At 41.5% G+C, this 21,006-nt stretch overlaps 2 protein-coding genes across 21 annotated transcripts in view; one reads left to right on the top strand and one right to left on the bottom strand.

Moving 5' to 3' along the window:
- The window catches only part of ORC4 (origin recognition complex subunit 4), a 34,788-nt gene extending 28,036 nt beyond the window's left edge, over nt 1–6,752 (top strand). For 10 of the 19 annotated variants that reach the window (XM_084810098.1, XM_084810063.1, XM_084810168.1 and 7 more), the window contains 4 exons: nt 1,774–1,882; nt 3,382–3,477; nt 3,557–3,624; nt 4,188–6,752. In XM_084810098.1, coding sequence (XP_084666224.1) covers nt 1,774–1,882; nt 3,382–3,477; nt 3,557–3,624; nt 4,188–4,370 — 456 coding nt within the window. In that variant the 3' untranslated portion in view covers nt 4,371–6,752. Of the gene's footprint in view, nt 1–1,773; nt 1,883–2,151; nt 2,337–3,381; nt 3,478–3,556; nt 3,625–4,187 lie in introns of all 19 variants that reach the window. The other 9 variants (XR_014784328.1, XR_014784340.1, XM_084810151.1 and 6 more) reach the window with 7 other exon arrangements.
- Nucleotides 6,753–9,419: 2,667 nt separating this feature from the next.
- Nucleotides 9,420–21,006, bottom strand: part of ACVR2A (activin A receptor type 2A) — a 65,105-nt gene continuing 53,518 nt past the window's right edge. The window contains exons 10-12 of one of the 2 annotated variants that reach the window (XR_014784325.1): nt 18,635–18,765; nt 14,255–14,476; nt 9,420–13,406 (exon numbers count right to left, since the gene is read on the bottom strand). Coding sequence is in view for 1 of the 2 variants with exons in the window: in XM_084810024.1 (XP_084666150.1) it covers nt 13,212–13,406; nt 18,635–18,765 (326 nt within the window). In the remaining variant the exon portion in view is untranslated. The remainder of the gene's footprint in view (nt 13,407–14,254; nt 14,477–18,634; nt 18,766–21,006) is intronic. The other variant, XM_084810024.1, reaches the window with a different exon arrangement.

The raw sequence follows: 21,006 nt of genomic DNA, 5'->3' as shown, positions 1-21,006 counted from the left end.
ATAATACGGCTGGATCCAGGAGAACTCCCAAGCTACAAACCTGACTGTTTCAGGGGAGTGCAAACCCATAATGAACAGGCTGACATCCTATCCCTGGGCTGGTACATTTCTTAACCAGTAGCACCTCTTAGTTGTCCACATTTAATTTCAGTTAGTTGACCCTTGTCCAGTCCATCACTAATTCCAAGCATTGATTCAGAGTTCTCCATGGCTTCTCCAGAATATGACGCAAAAGAAATATAGACTGAGTATTATTAGCATGCTAATGAAAACCCAGAGCCTAGTGTGGCGCAGAGTCGTAGGCGGCAGTATTGCAACTGAAACTCTCCCCATGACCTGAGTTTGATCCCAGCAGAAGCCGGGTCTCGGGCAGCCGGCTCAGGTCGACTCAGCCTTCCATCCTTCCGAGGGCGGTAAAATGAGTACCCAGCTTGCTGGGGGAAAGGTAGTCACGATTGGGGAAGGCAATGGCAAACCACCCCGCTATAGTCGGAAAACAATGGAAAACACCAGTGTAAGCGGCATCCCTCTAGGGGTCAGTAATGACCCACTGCGTGCACAGGAGGAACCTTTCTTTTCTTCTCAATGAAAACCCACTCCCCTTTCCAGAATGATCTCTCCTAGTGGTTTCATGTAGATATTGAAAAGCATAGGGGACAATATTGAATTCTGTGGGACCCCATAGGCGAAGGGGTTGAGCACAAGTCCCCCTGCATCACCTTCTAAAACCTACCCATAAGGAAGAACTAGAGCCACTGCAAAACAGTCTCCCCAGACCCATCCCTGCAAGGAAGCCCAAAAGAATACCATGGTCGATGGTACTGAAAGCCACTGAGATGTCCCGCAGAACCAATAAGGACGCACCCTTCTTGTCTTCCTCCCAGCGAAAGCAGTTACTAGGATGATCAAGGCTTGAAGCCAGACTGAAATGGTTCCAGATAATAAGTTTCATCTAGGAATTCTTGGAGTTTGGTCAGCACTATGTATTCAGGCAGCTTACCAAAAATGTAATGTTTGACACTGGCCAATAATTATTTAAAACAGTGGATCCAAAGATGACTACAACAGATAAAATAAAAGACCAGGATCACCACACTGAAGCAGGTACAGGAGGCAAGGAGCATGTGGGCCCAGTGCTTGTTCCTGATTTATAAATCATGTTTTCTGAAGGCCAGGACATTGTGTCTCAGCCTCTTGTTAAATATACCTTGCATTCTTAGGGACAGCCATCTTTATAATGTAGTCAATCAACTTGTTCTGTGTTCATTCAAGCTGTGTTTGGTCTGGTACATTGCATTTAGTTTCTGTGCATTGTTGTTGGTGTTCAGTCGTTCAGTCATGCCCGACTCTTCGTGACCCCATGGACCATAGCACCCCAGGCCTTCCTGTCCTACGCTCTCTCCTGGAGCATGCTCAAGTCCATATTCATTGCATCGGTGATGCTATCCAGCCATTTCATCCTCTGCCATCCCCTTCTCCTTTTGCCTTCAGTCTGTGCATTACATGTGCATTACCCTGCTAGATATTATGTACTGTTTCCAGAATTGCTTAATGGAGTCTTTAAATAATAAATGATTTAATAATTGTTTCATTAATAGCTAAGCTTGTCAAAGTTCTTAAAACTAGTCAGTGCAACCAGTGTACAGTATTGTAGATTGGAACCTGCAGTAATACTGTCAGTTGATTACCACAATATATTTTCTGTCGTGAATTATTATGGATTGTATTTAGTAATAAGCAGTTAAATAGTTTTTTTTAACATTTTGCTTGCAGATGCTTGCTTTAAGTAATGTAACTGTGTCTCACCCATGTATCAGTGTCTCAGACCTTCTTGAAGCAAGTACTCTCTGTAGAATGGACTCGAAAGCCAATATTGTTCATGGTAAGACAGTATTTATTTGCAGTCTTAATGAATGTGAACTTCCTTATAGGTGCCATGGTGGATAATCTTGAAGCTCTAAAATGTACAGGACAAACACTTGATGTAATGTAGTTTCTTTGACACAATTCAGACCATGTCCAAACCATGATTTGGCCGTTTGGAACATGCTCTCTGCTCGTATGCTTTCTCCTGTGCATTTTCTGGTTCACAGTGATGTCCAAACTGAACAAACTACGTTTACCGCTAACCATATTTTGCCTTCAAATCAGAATTGGAAACATGGCTTGCAGTAATTATAGCCTTCAGAAAACCACTTCAAAACATGAAAATGCAGGAGGGAATTGGAAAATGCAAAGTGCAGGAAGAAAATGTGACACTGAGCACATTTCTGATGGCCAAATTAGGCCATGAAGTCTGTACTGAACCTTTATCTTCCCTACAGCATCACTACTTGGCAAGTAGTCATCTTCATGGTACCTGTATTGTTTTACTGCTGAAGAATATCTCTCTGTGTAGGCTTTTCTGCATTCCTTTCTGCATTTTTTCCTTCAGGCGCATACTTCCTTAGGCTGTTAATATTAATATTGCTTTATGGTATAAGTGAGTATTAACTGTATAGCAAAGAAACCCTGCTTATGTCCTACCAGCACAGTATACGTTACCATGCATAGCAGAATAAACTTCTCCACGGCATTACTGAAGAGTTTTGCTGTGCTGGAGATTATTTTGAAGGAACCAGTTGTGCATTTGCATCACTGTTGAGGCCTTCAGAAGAATCAGGTCTCAATATGCTCTTCCAGCTCATTGGAAATTTCAAAGGAAGTTATTTCCCTCTGATTAGGGAACATTGCCAGCATATTACTTGGGTTTGGAAAATCTTTGTATAATGCTGCATCTTGGGCTCTTGTGCTGTCTGCAGTTTTACATAACAAGAGTTTGATAGTTAAAATAAAAGACAATTGTCTGTCATAGTCCCTGCATCTTTCCAGTGCTCCCCTTGCACTCCCACAATGCCAGCTATCTTGCAATTGTACAAGCTCTTCCTCTCCCTCAAACTGGTTGTAGTTCTTCATTACAAAACAGTGCTCTCTCTTCCAGTGCCTTCCCCCTAGTTCAATCAAAGTATAGGTCCCTTAACATTTCAGATTAGCTTGCCATCTAGAAAAATGTTAAAATGAGCAGATGTGTGTATTTAAAGCTTTGTGCATGCTAAAAACTTACTGTCTTCATGCAAAGTTCTGTGTCTTGATGTTCTTGTGGAGGAAAACTCGATGTGTTTGGATAACCCACTGTGAAAATTGTTTAGAAATAAATTTGAACATGTAGACATTTTTTCCCAAGTAGACTTGTTTTGCTGCATTTGCTTTTGAAGTTCAAATTTACTTCGCTTTCATGTTCAAGGTATAAAAGAAGGAGAAATATAACTCACAATGTAATCTCACATTGCCGGTGACATCCATGAAATAAAAGGTTTAACTACTGTCATCTTTCTCTCATAGGTCTATCTGTGCTGGAATTCTGCCTCATAATAGCTATGAAACATTTAAATGATATTTATGAAGGAGAAGCATTTAATTTTCAGATGATTTATAATGGTGAGCTGACATCACATTATTTATAAAAATAAGTGGTTTATTTCTTAAACAGAAGTATAATATATGTTTGTTAATGCAGAATATCAGAAGTTTGTTCAGAGGAAAGCACATACTGTGTACAATTTTGAGAAGCCTGTTGTTATGAAGGTATGTATAAACTATTTGTATTCTTGGAAAACATGATTGTTGTTTTACTGCCACAGGCAATAAATAGTTTGAAATCACTGTATGATAGAAGTAGTGAAGCTGTAATATTTAGCTAAATATTTAAAAATTAGATAATGAAGTCTTGTTGATGTTGAGGATCATACTTGATCAATTGAGCCTTCTTGCATTGTGTGGTACTGTGATGCCCTCTAGTGTACATTACATGCATTTGTGTAGCTTCCATTATATGCATTTCCTGTAACTTCTAGTCCTAAATGTAAAATATCCTTTTGAGAGTGAGGCTAAATTAGTAGCATAAAGTAAAGGCCTGGTTTAGATGGATCTTAATTCTAATTTAAGGTTAAACTTTACTACTGAAAACAAAGGTAGCTGCACTGTTCCATGAGAAATTCCAAAATCCACAATTAAACATAACTTTATGGTTGGTCTACTGAAGATTTGTTACCGAAGTATTTTTTTAATTGGAGTTGTACTTGAGAATTTCTCTGCTTGTGAAGAATAATGGGAAATGACTAAATTTGTTTGGGTTCTTTTATTTTTAGGCTTTTGAACATTTGCAGCATCTTGAGTTGATAAAACCGGTTGAAGGGCCATCTATCTGTGCACAGAGAGAATACATATTAATGAAACTGCTTTTAGACAACAGCCAAATCATGGATGCTTTGCAGGTCTACCCAAATTGCCCAACAGACGTCAAACAATGGGCTATGTCGTCAGTAAACTGATTGTGGACTTCAGAAGTGTGGACCTTATGAAAGTCACAGTTGATAATTCACCAGGCTAGGAATCACTGTTACAAATTGAAAGGCAACACTTGAAAATATGCATGTTTTTCTTCTACAGAATGTTCTTTTGTAAAACATCAGAGGTCCTGTTTTTCTTTAACAAATAACAAAAAGTTTCCAGGGAAGTAAATAATTTTTACCTCAATCAGAAATCTAGCCTATTCCAATTGTTTTCAATGTCCTAAATTAAATCAAAATAATATTTCATTTTGGTTCTGTTTAGATTATTGTTGTCATTGCCTGCCATTTATGCTTTTCCCAATATGTATACAGATGGAAGGGTTGCTGTTTGATCCCCAGCAAAGGGGAATGTTCTGTAACTGTGTCAAATTCTCTTCTGCTGGCTATCAGCCGAGTTAGTGAAATGGTTTGTGTTCTGTTAAACTGCACCTTACTGTTCTACTGAAGTATTTATCAAGACTTTAGAGGTTGATGGTAAATGATTTTGTTGAAGGACAGCTGTTTCAGTGCCTTGGCACTGATGTAGTATAGCCTGATGGACACGGTGGCTTGGTGATCAGGAACACCATATGTGTACATTCTCGGAATATGGGTATTTCTACTCCACTGCTTCTAGTCTTTGGGCTATAGTTAGAAAAAAAAAATCAATGTGAATATAACATTGACAGTGGTTATGTAAACCAGCCTTCCCCAACCTGGTGCCATCCAGATGTTTTGGAATTCAATTACAAGCAACCCAGCCAGCACGGCCAGTGGTCAGGGGTGCTGATAGTGGTACTCCAAAACATCTGGAGGGCACCAGGTTGAGGAATGCTGATCTAAACTGCAGAAGGGCTTATGTGAGTAAGCAGCTGAGCCTTGGAGAAGTTTACACTGAAATTGGTAGTTTAAAATTTGACCGTATCATATTGCAGAACTTCAGCCTTCATTATAGATAACTAGTGCTCAGAGAGCAAAGCGAATGCCTTAACAGTGCCTTTGAGTATTCCTATAAACTGATGGCTAAATTAATTGCAGAAGTTCTTAAGATCACACTACAGCCTTGTTCCAAATTCCATCAGGCTAGTCTGTGGTCTAGCTAGTTGGTGGTTAGAAGGTGTACATTTCTGATGTGGACTGTTTGAGTTTTTGTTCCCATCGGGTTTCACATTGATGCTGGTGTGGATATTCCTTCAAATGTGGGCAAGCAGTATGGTAAGCTGTTACTGTAGATCTGGGTTGGAGAACCTTTTTCAGCCCTGGGGTTGAATTCCATCCTGGTGAAGCTGTCAGGGGCTGCATTCCAGTAGTGGGCAGGGCTGAAGGCAAAGGGAATGGGTGGGACCAAAATACCAAACCTACCAGCATATTTTAGCTTAAAACTCTTAAAACTTAGCCTTAGGAGAGGCATTTCAGCTTTTTAGAATGGGGAAGAATTGCACAAAAGCTGTTAAACCACCAAAGAAGTGATGGTGGGGCCATCTGGGCAACCTCAGGAGGACTGGATTAGTCCCTGGACCTGAGGTTCCCCACCCTTGCTGTAAATGATTGCCTGCCTTCAAAGTACTGAATCATTATCTTCCTGAGTCACCCTGCCTGGAATCCCACTTTCATGCATACCTATACCTCCTGTAATATTTTCCCAGCTATACTGTTGTATATCAGTTCTATCTAGCAGACTATACAAATTTCTCTCCAGTGCTCCCCACTGGGCTCCTACCAAAGCACTGAGGTAGGCCTTCATATAATTGTATTCTGTGCTGTTATCATTCATTCACTCCTTAGCTCGTGGATGGTTCAAGACCATCAGCTAGCTCCAAGGAGTCATAAGCCTTGAAATCCCATTATTAGCCTTGAAATCCTATAGAAGTTATGTTGGATCTAAACTGTTTTTCAGTAGTGACTGTAAAGCAGTAGCTATGCCATAAATGCAAGGAAGTCAGAATTCTAGCCACTCATTGATACATGTATGAAAATTAAACTTTGTTTCCTAGTGCTTATGTGTGTCAAGACTACCTCATGTTTTGCCCTAATGTGCATCTTTTCGGTATATACATGCTCCATCATCTTTGACAGGTGCTTTTAAAACTGGGTAAAATCCAATGCAACTCCTTCTTTAAGTAGACCCATTGGAATGAATGGGACTTAGTCATTACTAACTTAAGTCCCATTCATTTAAATGGGTCTTCTCAAAGTAAAATTTGAGTGTTGCATTGAATTTTACCCGATACATTCTATATTTTTATGCACATTTTTAATCTATTTGCAATCAGATGTTGGGGGATATGTTTGCTGAAGAATTGTAAGTATGGCTGAACAAGGTTAGAAATTCTCATTCTTCTCCAAATTGAATAAAGAGCAAATAATGGTGTGAAAAGGGGGAATGAAGTGGTTCAGTATTGATTTTTCTTAGCACGCTGACTGAACAGGATACATTACTCTCAATGGGCCTTTTTGTATACTCAATGTACCTTTTTGTACCTTCATGCTACAACTATTAGCATCTCTGTATGCAGTTAATTTGAAGTAGCAGCAGTCAAGTCCTATGCAATGTTGTCTTTTTTATTAGTTTTCAGAGCAGAGTGAGTACACAACACTGACTTTTGGTCTAGAGCCGGGCCACCGCATCAAATGAGTATCTCATTGGGCAACTTTGAAGCTATAAATGGAGGGCTTTAGCATAGGCTTGTTCAGTAATACAGGACCACCAAATGAAAGATGTTAGGAAAAACTAATGCAATTCTAGGCTGATTATGCACTTAAATGCTTACTCACTTTTAATGCAGTAGCATGAAAGCGATCAAATAACTTTGTGCATCAGTAATTGTGTACAGAAGTTGCGATCTTCCACAGGCCCCAAAATAGCCGGAATGCCTTGTTACTTACTGGAACAGAAGCACTATTCAGACATAACTACCCATGGCGCCAAATCTATTTCTTCAACTGCAGGTCTTTCCCAATCACATCTAGGCATGGCGGAGAATTCCACCACGGATCTCAGTGAGGCCAAATGCCAGTGCATTCGGCCACATGAAATCCGTGGTGGAACGAAGCTCCCCCGCCTGCCCCCCGCGAAATGGGCCTGGAATGGAGCACCTACCTGCTGCTGTCTGCACTGCATTGCGAATGGTAGCCACGTCTGTGGCCGCCATTCACTTCTTCCATATAACCGCGATAGGCTACGTAAGTATTTACGTAGCCTATCACAGCAAAACTAATGGAACGCAAATGGCGGCAGCTACGGCATTTACGTAAATATTTATGTAGCCTATCATGGCAGGAAAAAAAGGGAACGCAAATGGCGGCCGCCACAGCTGCTGCCATTTGCGTTCGCTGTTTTTTTTTCCGTGATAGGCTACGTAAATATTTACGTAGCCTATCACGGGCTGATAGGACGCAAATGGCGTCCCCAACACAGGATGCTATTTGTATCCGCACCAGCCCAGCAGTGGCTGGAGGCCCTGCTGCGGGATGGCCCAGCCGGCAGCTCCACAGCCTGGCCGCAGAGCGGAGCCAGCCCAGCAGGATTCCAGGGGGGAGGAACGGATCGCTTCCCCCCCCCCCGTCGAGGATTCCGGGGGGAGGAACGGATCGCCTCCCCCCACCTGCGGAACCCGGCGGAGCCAGGTAAGCGGGGTTTCATACACCCCTAATCACATCTGAAGGGGCAGAGTTTTAAGTGTCTAGGAGTAGCACTGGTATACCTCCTTGCTATATTTATTCCTGAAATCCATTCTTCAGTCTTCTATCCTCCATTATAATCTAATGGGTTCACTCCACTAATTGGAAGCTGCATACCAGCAGACAATATACCACCTCTGTCTTTCTGACATTTTAATTATAGGGTCTTTGTCTCTGCTTAAGATACCATTGGAGCTGGCCCACTTTGAACACACAGATTTGCCACCACAGTCCACAGTTTGGGCCCGAGACTGAATTTGGAGCAAGCACTGCTCAACTCGAATAAGGCCCAGTTTATGATTGTTCCCAAGCCACTTCTACAAACTTGGAAGATAGAATCACAGAAATGTGGCTTGCAAGATGTTATTTGCCATATCAGTCCCTGGAAAAGTTACGCTGGCCCCTGCCCATAGGATGGCTATCTTTGTATATGACTGCTGTTGCTTGAGAACATACTTCACCATTCATTCATCTCATAGATTGGCCGTAGGTTTTGTAGGTTTTTGGGATTATCAAGGTTTTTCTCATTAACACAATAAAATAGCTGAGATTGATTTCTTTCAGAGAAAGATATGTCTAGCATGAGGATTTCTTTCAGAGAAAGGGTATCTCAAATATAATAGCTTCAGAGGGACCATTCAGTGCCAATTGTATTTTGCAATGTATAGACAGTTTGCAGTTATGGGACCAGGTAAGTGTGGCTGGCAAGGGCCTGGTCTGTGTTATGTTCTCCATGTGAATACAGTTCCATGGATTGCCTGAATGCATTGTATATGACAGATAAATAGTGGTGGCCCTTTTGCTTATGGCCACCAACACTGATTAGACAAATTATTGGAATAAAGCTATCAGTGACTACTAGTCACTATAATCTCCAGTATCAGAGGCAGTATGCTAGTTTGCTGGGGAACACCAGCAGGTGAGTGATACTGCATTTATATCCTGTTTTAGGCTACCCATAGGCATTTGGATGACCACTGTACAAACAATGCTGGATTAGGTAAGTCTTTGGTTTACCCAGTACAGCTCTTCTGCTCAGCTGCTACCAGCCAGGGCTCCTATAAATGTGTTTAATTATGCACCCCTCTATACTGATAGGAACATATAAGAACCTATCACCAAATGTAAGGTTTCATAGAAGTAAGACTACTTCTGCTTCTTACAGATGATTCCCTCTGTCCCATGAAAGACTAGGTCATTTTTGTCAATTTAGTAAGATCTGTACAGGCTGTTGAAGTACCATTAGTCATCCTTTTTTACCACTTCCAAATGGCAAAACAAAATCTAAGTGCAATATAAACATAGCATATTCTAACTTAAGAGTATTTTATTTTGAAGAACTAAGTTGGAAAATAAGTATGCAAGTCATAGTAGTCACTTAATTTTTTATTTGTCTTTCTGTGGGAATAGGGAAAGAGAAAGCATACATTTATACAATATTTCACAATCACTTTTATCCAGGATGGGGTTATTTTATTTTAAATACTTGCCAAAAATAGCAAGAGCAATTTGACAGTAGTACAACAACCTGTGCCCAGAACACTGACAAGTACAGAGTAAAGCTAAATAATTGCTTACCAATATCTTGAGAGGTAACATCTTATATGGACTGAGTGTGCATTAAAAAAAAAGTACTGCTGGTTGAGTATCTTGAGGTAAATGGTGTTCCAACAAGTATACTATTTTTTATCATTTGCTCATAATTCTGTACATAGCTTTCTGTATCTTATACCAAATATTCCTAATAAAAATGCATTAAAAAGGTTAAAAAGAGAACTGGAAAAAGGTCAACCAATCAGTCACCTCACTTGGTTAAACTACAATCAGCAATTTATTCCATAGAACTGTAGTATGAATAATATTTATTACTACTACATCTGATTACACCTTAGTTATGCAAGAGCTACTCCACATGGATTTTGCTATCAAAGAAGGTATAAAGTTGTGTATTGTAATCCAGACTCATTTTCAGAATATCACCATGAATGAGAACGCTAGGTCAAATAACTCCAACAATTACGAGGCACAATCTGTTCTGAAATGCTAAGTTATATTTAGCAACTGTACAAAGAGTAGTCATGCATCATGTGATATAAAGTTCTTAGCGTCTAACACAAACAAAATGGATTGCAGGGTTTAGACTTCAGTTGATCACAAAACTGGCTATTCTGTTAAATCCTGTGGCAATTATATGGCAGCCAACTAAGTAGACACAGGCAAACCAAAGACAACTGAAAGCTTGAGCCAGAGCTCTAGCTTTTCTTCACAAGTCAAAGATACAAGGTGAACCACCAGAGCTGGCCATACAAGCTGTATGATTCAAATACAAAAAGCAACAATTGTCACAATATCTGCCAGAAAGCAGAGCATCTTTCCTAGCTCAGACTTAACGTTGGCTTTTATTAATGGGTCTTGGCTTAAGCATCTTTTTTAAAAAAAATTGCCCACCTCTTCATTTTCTGTATAAGTTGGAAACAAAGATGTTGAGGTTCCCTGCAAGATGTTACTATAAATATGGATCAAAGCAGCTTGGTAAATTTTAGCAATTCCACAGATTCTACCAAAAGTATTTTCTGACATGTGGTATCATCATTCTCTTAAAAAAATCAAACTAGTTATTTGGGGGATTTCGAAAGACATTTTTTTAAAAAAATACGAAGAGACATTACTCTGGTTGATTGTCAGTTTTGATGATTTTCCCCATATGACCTGGAATCAGAAACATATTAGCAAAAATACACAAGAAAAAAGTTCTTTCCTGGCTCAGGTCATATTGGTGGAAGTCTGTGTTTGATAGAAAGCTGCTCTATGAAAATGTAGGGGTAATTTCCCAAGACATAGTATTTGTATTTTCAATTAGAAATTGTTCTTATATTTACATGTTTTTAGATGACCACTGATAGTTTCTGCATTTTCTTAGTATAAACACTACTATTTTGAGGAGAAACAAAACGTATCAACCATTCAGATCTTTTTACACATGACTTCTTGAGTTAGGGTTATTATATCAAGCCCTGAAATTAGTAGCAAGCAAATAATCCTCCATAATTCAAAAATGCAATTGAAGAAACAGTCCCCCTATGTTTGTCACCAAACAGAATGAACATGTTGTGCCCAACAGTTTCCGTAATCCAATTAGGTCATGGGGTTCTTATGGTTACCATAAAATCAAGAGACAAAACAGTAATCTCTGCATGGCATGCCAGTTACAAACAACTCTGGTATTACCCTTCTCCCTGTTTTAGAGTTTGGTGACCAAAATCTTGTTTATAAATAATTCCTCTTTGCTCCCAGAGATAAGTAGGTAAGAAAACAGTGTGATTTAATAAATAACTGTGTAGAAGAGAATATTCACAGTGAACAACTGATTGACATTAAAAAAATATTGATTAATCTAATGCATGATTAAAAAATGACCTGACCAGAATCTCATAATACTGGCTACTGTTGGTTCAGTACTTAGTTTTAGCGAGCGAACTTACTTTGGCCTGTATATGTGTAGCTGATCAAATAACTGTAGTGTATTATTACTTTTCAGAAGTACTTTGGCACCTGTCTACTTACTGCCCTTTTTCCAAGAGTTTTTTTTATAGTAAGGCTCGACATCTTAAATGCCTATAAGTCTTGAATACAGTAGTTTAAATTTAAAGTTGTAGGGCTTTTTTGCTAGACTGTGCTACATTATCACCTCTAAAGAAATAATTGCATATCTGATGGTAAGCACGTTTTAAAAAGAAATGTGTAGCTGTATTTTTAACTTTTTGGTGACCATAGGTAAACCTACGCATCACAGACAAATATTACTCTGACAAGCCGGCACCAAAAATCAAGTCTTGTGAAGCTGCAAAAGGCAACGCATGAAGAGTGAGGAGTTCTAGGTAATGAAGCTTCCTGAGGTGATCCTGAAACAGTGACACAGTGGAAAGTGGGTTGGATCCAGGTTTAGCCACATGCAATGGTGCTATTCCCCCACCCCAAAACCCTGCCCCAAATGTGATACAGAGGGTCAAAGCTCCTCTGTGTAGCATTTGCAGAAAGCTGGAGGGGCTGCTGAGGGGAAGAGGCCGCAGGAAGTCTGCTTCTGCCAGCCCGGTTACACACACAAATCTGGATACAACCCACTGAATCCTGTTTAGTGAAACAAAATACACTAGTCAGAACATTAACATATATAAAATTGGAAAAAGCTTCTTTCAAAAGAATTAAAGTCAAGAACTTTCCAGTGCCATAGCTCATAATTTTTTTAAAAAGTCATGCTTACATTTTCAAATTACCGTCAGACACAGCAAACCTAAATATTTAGTCAAATAAATGTATGCAATATTTGGGGAACTGGAGGTAAAATAAAGCTTTAAACTAAAAATTGGGGAGGTTTACCATTTAACACACAATACATTTTATACACAAGCTCGAACAAGGAAAGACTAACACCATTTTAGGAATGGCCATCAACTGTTGGCATGAAGCACAGCTTACCATCTTTAAAAAAAAAAAAAACCCACCATGAATCTGTAATACATCATGTACAAAATCTGGATCGATTATTTCAGTTTTGTTAGTGTTGTCAATTCAACAATTTAGCATAGGTGGAACTGAGGTATACCTTGTTGAGGGAGGTTAAGTAATGCTTGGAAGCCTTTTTGCTAGATCCCACTTTGATTACATAGAACAGCAGCACACTAAACATTCACAAGCTGTGTCATATTGGCATTACAATAGTCATTTATATAAACACAACAGCAAATGCAATAAAAACAAGTTACCCTTTTTTCTTAAATCTGAAATGAAATGTTTGATTTAAAAAAAATAGCAGTAGTTCATTTTAAGGAATTAGTCTTAGTCTGACACGTTAAGAAACACAATGTCAGCTTTTAAAATGTTTGAGTAGCCAGGATAGGTCCATGTTCTTCAAATAAATTTGTTGACACAATTTTGCCATATTCTCAGTCCCATGTCCTTCAGGCATATGCAAGGAATGCAGTAAGTCTTCTGGATCCATGTCTGCTGTAGGGCAAGGAGACATCTTCCTACTGACACTCCGAAGACAGACTTACCATTCCACATTTCAAGCAGAAAACTGTTGACCAGAAACAGGCCCATTAGCTTAGCAGCTCCAGTTCACAGAGTCTTATTGGTCAAGATGTGGGACCAGTGCAACTATCATAGACTGGATTCTTTGGGAGGAAAGTCCACATTGGTCACCATAGTGACCACAGTCACAATGTCTTCTGTTGTTATAATGTTTGTTAGTCTTTGCATCTGAATAATCCGTTCCTCTACACAGCCTGCTGATAATCGAGCTTCTGCATCATGATCCCAACACTCCTCTATTGTTTCACAGAGCATTGCCATTCCCTAAAAAGAAAAATATGGATATCTAAACAAACCCAAATTTAACTAAAATAAAAAAATAACAGTCTTAAAATATGTATCTGAAATCAAGTTTGGTAAAGTTCAATATTCGATCTGAAAAACCTGTCAACAGTGTAATATTTACACTTTATTCTGGTAAGGTGTGTAAATAGTACAGAGGGGGGAATAAATGCCCCTGCAGAGGATACACACACACACATACATACACACACCAACAAAAACCTCTGACAGACATTGTCATCACTTTGCCATCACTTTGCTTGCAACTGCAAGTTGCAAGGCTGCTTCCTTGTTCTGTTGCATCTGTCTCTGGCTGTCCTGTTCCTCCCGAAACCTGGCAGTAGCTTCAATTTGCAAACTGAGCCTATGCACCAATTGCACACGCGAAGACTTGTTTCCCTGCAATAAGAAACCGAGCCCCTAAAACTTTAAATAGATAATTAAAGAGGCTCTCTCTGCCTATGCAGAAGGAGGCAGCGGCACTAAGCCAGGCTATTGGGTCGCACTGCGGGGCTCTCTGAGCCTCTGGGTGGCAAGCAGTAGAGCAGACGACAACAACATGACCATCTTTAAAAGAACCACCACCATTCAGTGGCTGCTTAGCAGCAGTAGGTCATCCGGTCTACTAGCTGCTGGCTGCAGAGCAAGAATGTAGCTAGCAGAGGCAGAAAAGGGAACGAGCACCATGAGACTATTTGGGGGTTTTGAATTATTTTTAAAGAGTGTGCGTGTGTGTCTGTGAGTGTGTGTATGAATGAGAGAGAATTAGTAAGTGAGGGAGCACAAGCAAACAAAGGAGCGTGTGTGCATGTGCGCGCATGTGTGCCTACCTTTCTTTCTTTCTGCACTGTGTTCTCAGTGCACTCCTTAAAAAAATCCTTCTACCGACCATCAGTAGTATATCTGCAAGCTGAATTTGTGCATTGTGCTGCCTCTCACCCTGTTACTTGTAAACAGGCATGCAAGTTTGGGGGATGTTTGTGGTGGATATGCAAAACGGCGGATCTTGGGGTGTTCTGAAAACTTGCCGCTGTGTTCCAAGGGCTGTTTTCCTGTGTGAGGTGATTTTTATTTATTTATTAAATTTATTTATTTATTTATTTATTAAATTTATTAATCGCCCATCTGACTGGTCACCCAGCCACTCTGGGCGATGTACAACCCACCATAAACAATATAAAACAATAAAATTTTACCATAAATTTTTTTTAAAAAAAATACCCTAACCCACCCCAAATGCCTGCCTGAACAACCACGTTTTTAATGCACGACGGAAGCTCATTAAAGAGGGGGCATGACGGAGTTCCCTAGGGAGGGAGTTCCACAGAGTGGAGGCCACCACAGAGAAGGCCCTCTCCCTCGTCCCCACCAGTCTAGCTGTCCTGGCTGATGGGACAGAGAGAAGGCCATCCGAGGCTGATCTTGTTAAGCGGCCTGTCTGGTGTTGCTGGAGGCGCTCCTTAAGATAGGCTGGGCCGGAACCATATAGGGTTTTAAAGGTCAAAACCAACACCTTGAATTTGGCCCGGAAAACAACTGGTAACCAGTGCAACTCCTTCAGCACTGGAGTGATGTGATCTCGCCGGCGGCTGCCTTTAATCAGGCGAGCCGCCGCGTTCTGTACCAGCTGCAGTTTCCGAACCGTCTTCAAGGGTAACCCCACGTAGAGCGCATTACAGTAGTCTAAACGAGAGGAGACCAGGGCATGTACTACCGATGGGAGCAGATGGTCGGGAAGGTAGGGGCGCAGCCGCCGTATCAGATGGAGTTGACACCTGAGCCTCCATGGACAGCTGGGAGTCCAAAATGACCCCCAGGCTGCGGACCTGGTCTTTCAAGGGTAGCTGTACCCCATTCAACACCAGGTCAACATCCCCCAGCCTCCTCTTGTCTCCCACCAAAAGTACCTCGGTCTTGTCAGGGTTGAGCTTCAGCTTATTCCTCCCCATCCAGCCGCTCACCGTCTCCAGACATTTGGACAGGGATTCTACGGCCAACCTTGGTGAAGATTTGAATGAGAGGTAGAGCTGAGTGTCATCCGCATATTGATGACACTGCACCCCAAACCTCCTGATGATAGCCCCCAGTGGCTTCACATAGATGTTAAATAGCATCGGGGAGAGGATGGAACCCTGTGGCACCCCACAAGTAAGTGGCCACGGGTCCGAAACCTCCTCTCCCAGTGCTACCCTCTGGTACCTGCCAGAGAGGAAGGACTGGAACCACTGCAATACAGTGTTTCCAATGCCCAACCCCTCCAGGCGGTCCAGGAGGATACCGTGGTCAACGGTATCAAAAGCCGCTGAGAGGTCGAGGAGAACAAGGAAGGAGCATTCACCCCTATCCAGAGCCCTCCTCATATCATCCACCAAGGCGACCAAGGCCGTTTCTGTCCCATGCCCAGGCCTGAAGCCCGACTGAAATGGATCTAGATAATCAGTTTCTTCCAAGTGTGCCTTCAACTGCACCGCCACCACCCGCTCAATCACCTTGCCCAAAAATGGCAGATTTGAGACTGGGCGAAAGTTGTTCAGAACTTGAGGATCCAAGGAGGGCTTCTTTAACAGCGGTCTTATCACTGCCTCCTTGAGGGCTGATGGCATCACTCCCTCCTCAAGGGAGGCGTTCACCACCGCCTTGATCCCCTCACCCAGTCTCTCTCTGCAGCTCATAATGAGCCAAGATGGGCAAGGATCAAGTAAGCAGGTGGTTGGCCTTACAGATGAAATGATGATGATGATGATTCATCCTCATTACCATTCTCCTCCTTATAACCATGATGATGAACATCATGAGAAGTAGATGACATCACTGCAGTGTCATCCAGAGTTGTTAACTAGTTTGCTAGTGGGATTCATTTATTTTATCTGATCTGGTTTGTACACCATCTTTCTACCAAGAAAAATGGCACTCAAGGTGGCTTACAATCACAAATAAAAGTTGATAAAAACAATAATAAAACAAATACATTAAAACACAATTAAAAACACAACAAGTACAGAGCAAAAACGGCATCCAGCCCAACAGACCCATTTATACATCAAAGGTCCACTTGAATAAAAAGGCCTTTGCCTGCTGATGGAAGAACAACAGAGAGGGAGTCAACCTAGCTTCCTTCGGCAGGGAGTTCCACAGCCAGGGAGCAGGTTTGGGGGTGGGGGTGGGAAATGCAGTCGGAGGGACAGACTGACTGTGAAGTATTTAATGAAAAGAAGGGTACTTTCCTTGAGTACCTTTTAGTCTTTTGTCATTAATAATGTTTCTTTGAGTTGATGTTCATACAGAAGACAGAGGCGCATTGTTGGGCCATGAGAAGCAAGAGGATGTTTTCTGAGTGTATCATGTTTAATATGAGTTATAAGAACTGGTGTCAGTCTTCAGGCTCCCTCTCCAGGTTTAACATAAATGTCCAAGCAGGGTATACTGACACATACTGTCTCTACTGCACATGCATGTAATACAATGCATAGATGGCCATTTTACATGCTAGGAAGGCTTATTATGAACATAGTGTAAGACAATTATTTTTTTCTAGTATAGAATTATTTACCTAATTTAATTTATTATTATTACATTTATATCCCACCTTTTTTCCTCTTGCAAAAAACCCAGGGCAGCTTACATTCCTCCTACTCCTTTTGATTTTATCCTCACAACAACCGTGTGAGGTAGGTTAGGCTGAGAGTCAGTAACTAGCCCAAAGTCACCCAGTAAGTTTCATGGCCAGGTGGGGACTAGAACCTGGATCTCCCCAGTCTCGTCCAACACTCTCATCACTACACTGGCTCTCAAATTTATGTTTTGCCTTTCCTCCAGGAACTAAAAATCTCCCCATTTTTACCCTCACAACAATCCTGTGAGGTAGGTTAGGTTGAGAGATAGAGACTGACCCATATCATCCAGTGAGTAATGGGATGCATTTGCTGGTCCTCCTCAGGCAGAATGTCCTAGGCCAGGCCTGGCTGTATATGCTTGTGTTTCCTGTTTGGCTCTTATGTCTCTGAATGAGGCAGTGGGTCAGTCTATGTTTCTCTTCAATGTGTGTTTGTTTTCTGCGTCTGCATGCTATAAAAGAGGAAGCTTGTGTTTGTATCTAGTTCTCTACCATAGAAATTATTCTTTTGCTTCTGGGTAAGCATGGAAGATGATTTCCATATGTACTGAAAGGTTTTTGCATTATTATTGTACATTGTTGGCTCTGTGTGTGTGTGTGTGTGTGTGTGTGTATTCTCAAATATCATATATCAGTTCAGTATTGGGGGCAGAGTAGGGGGGCACTACAGATAGCTAGCCCCGGAGCCCATTATGGCCTTCATCTGGCCCTAAGGATATCCCCATAGGACATCATAATTAGCAGCAGCAGCAGCATGATGATTTTGTATGGTTGTTGAATTCTCCACATCCCTGCCACTGTGCATTCATGATCTTAAAGTCATTTGATTCTCTTGGAACTGGAGCTGTTGCTGGAACAGGAGAATGTGGGTCCAAAGGAATGGGTTGCTGGCGGTTTGGAATTCAAAAGATGTCCCTGCCTCTGTTGACCACCCTTGGCTCCGCCCCACCAATCAGACTGGCTACCAGCCACCACTAGTTCTCTGTGGAGGAGGTCTGCCTCTGCAGTCCTTGCTTCTTCCAATCTCAGAGAAGGCAAAAGGGGAGTGGTGTTGGGGAAAGATTGAGAGAAGACTTGGATCCACGGGAATGAACTCCAGTTCAGCAGCACAGTATGTCAGCCCTGGGAGCTGGTATAATTTCAGTTCCAATGGAACCAATGGGAAGGTGAAAAAAAAGGATGCCTGGCAAGAGAACTAAAGAGGGGGAGGGTAAGGGACCACTCTCCCCCCAACCCCACCTTCTGCCCTACCGGAAAGAGCCTGGCAGGGCATAAGAAAAGATGGCTTGGCTGCCCCAAATTTTCTCTCCCTCTCTAGGGATTTTTTTCGGAACATTCAGGAAAAATGATAGATACATAAAACAGCTAAACAAAATGTTAGTATATGTAGTTAATCACCTGAAAGTTCATTAAACTTCTAAAAATCTATTGCTGTAATGCATGGCCAAAATGAAAGGATTAAACTATCCTGAATGTTAATGTCTCCACAGGATTTTAAAATATTGCTATGGGTTAAAAAAAATAATCAGATGAAGTGTCGGTTCAGTTTCAAATGGAAGCTTCAATATTACTCTGAAAGTTTGATCATATAACTTACAGCATGCTTCTGCCAACACTCTCTCAAGACAGGCCTCTTCTTTTTATGAACTACAACTTCTTGCATATCTTCAAGTGAGGGGTGCTGGCCCACTTCTTCCTCAAAAGGCAACATATACTCATCCACAGGTCCTGCATTTTAAAAAATAAAGTGTTAGGTAAGTCATATTTAAATCCTACCTTCCTCCATGCTGCTCAGAACAGATTAGTCTGAACATTAGTGACTTGCCCATGGCTATCCAATGAGCTTAGTGGGCTGGATCAAAACTTCGACTCTGCTCACGGGATGCTCCTACTAGACCCGGTCCTTCTGCAATCAGGCAAGTCAAGATCCAACTGAAATGGCTAAACACAGGTCTCACCAAGCCCACTACAGGTGTGAAATGTGATGCACTATTCAGCTGAGTTCAGTGATCAGTACAACACTGGGCACCTTGATTTTGTCAGTCAAAGTGTTTGTATGCGGGAACTTAACTGAACATGGTATGGGGCAACTTCCATACCCCATATCCCATATCTGGGATATGGAAATTCAAAGGGCAGAACTCAAAGGTTAGTGGTTGTCCAACTTTGTTTTTTAGGACATAATGTACTGGCATCCCAGACCACAACGTAACCAAAGAACACACTCAGTTACTGTTTGCTCTCTATACGTGGAACACTGACCAGCTTAACATACTAGGCCAGATGTGAATTGGGTTTTCCATATAGAGTAACAACCTACCCCACCCCAGGGTTCATGGTTGGGGTTAGTTGTTACTCCATGCAATTTCTGTTGACAGATCTTACCCTTACATGTTTGGCCAGTTTACACTGCTGCAGTTGAAGGATCAGGGGCCATCCAAAGTTCATTCAGATTTGTTCAAGCATCCATTGTAACAAATGGATGACTACCTAAACATCTGCTTTTGCAAGGTATCTGCAAAATAGCCGTTGGATAACAAGTTTTGTTTCCAGGCTGCACTTGCTTCACCCCTGACTTTTGCAATAAATATAAGCTTATTTGCCCCCTTTGGTGAAACTCTGGAAAAAAGAGAACGAACAGCAGACTACACTATGGAGTCTGTTTCAACAATAAGAATTGGATTAAACCATTTATTGCTCACAAATAAACCATTTCAAATGCATGTCTGGGTTTCAATCTGGGTGGACCATTGGCTGACTTTGTGCCAGAGTTGGGCAGATCATTACTGTTTACTGGGTTCTGTGCAGGTTTGCCTGGGTTTGGTGGAGGAGTATTTATGGGGTGTACTCATAGATTCAGCCCTGAACCTGCATGCCCAGGTTTCAGTGGTGGCCAGGAGTTTGCTTGCGCAACTGAGGCTAGTGCACCAACTATGACCATTCTTAGATATGTCTGATCTGGCCATGGTCATGTATGCCTTAGTTACATCCCATCTACTGTAATGCGTTCTATGTGGGCCTGCCTTTGAACACTGTTCAGAAACTTCAGCTGGTCCCAGAATGCTTCATCCAGACTGTGGACCAGGGCTAGTTACAGGAAGCACTTTTACAACAGCTTCACAGGCTATTGCTCTGTTTCCGGGCACAAATCAAAGTGCTGGTTATGAACTGTAAAACCCTAACCAGCCTTGGGATCAGGCTACCTGAAAGACCACCTTCTCCCATACAAGCCTGCCTGGGTTTAAAGATCTTTGCAGGAGGCCCTTCTCTCAGTCTTACTGCCATTGGAGGCACATTTGGTGGGGACCCAAGGCAGGATCTCTTTGGTGGCTGCTCCCATGCTCTGGAACTCCCTGCTGAGGGAAGCTAGGTTGGGTCCCTTTCTGTTGTCTCTCCACTGACAGGCAAAGATGTTTTTATTCAAGCAGGCTTTTAGTATGTGAGCAGTCCTATTTATTCTTATTTCTTTAAAATATTGGCCAGCTTTCAGGGCAGAAGCCTTTTGATGAACAGGTTTCTGTTGGGTGCTGTATATTTATTTTATTGTACCGTTTTTAATTGTGTTTTAAAATGGTTTTATGTTTTCATTAATAATTTGTTTTCAATATGTATTTTGCTATAGTTGGCTGCCTTGAGCACCATTTTTGGCAGAAAGGAACTACACCATAGCAGTTATGGTCCATGACCTTTCTTGTAAGTTAAATACCTTTATCCAAAACATCTTCTACACCAGCCATCCCCAACCAGATGCTCAATAGATATTTTGGACTACAACTCCCAGAATTCCTGGTCATTGGCTATGCTGGCTGGTGCTGATAGGAGTTGAAGTCCAAAACATCTGGAGGGCACAAGGTTGGGAAGGCTGTTCTACACAGTGCTTGTACAGTGAAGAGTTTGTGTATAGTTTCTGCACCTAGCTAGGTACATATTTAATTTCTGCACCTAGGTACATATCAACATTGCTATCTT

The sequence above is a fragment of the Heloderma suspectum genome, chromosome 1 (assembly GCF_057233095.1).
Source record: "Heloderma suspectum isolate Gila_16-S chromosome 1, 16-S_ref, whole genome shotgun sequence".
Lineage (NCBI taxonomy): Eukaryota > Metazoa > Chordata > Lepidosauria > Squamata > Helodermatidae > Heloderma > Heloderma suspectum.
Note: the sequence above shows the minus strand (reverse complement) of the source record. Positions and strands in the feature narration are given on the sequence as shown.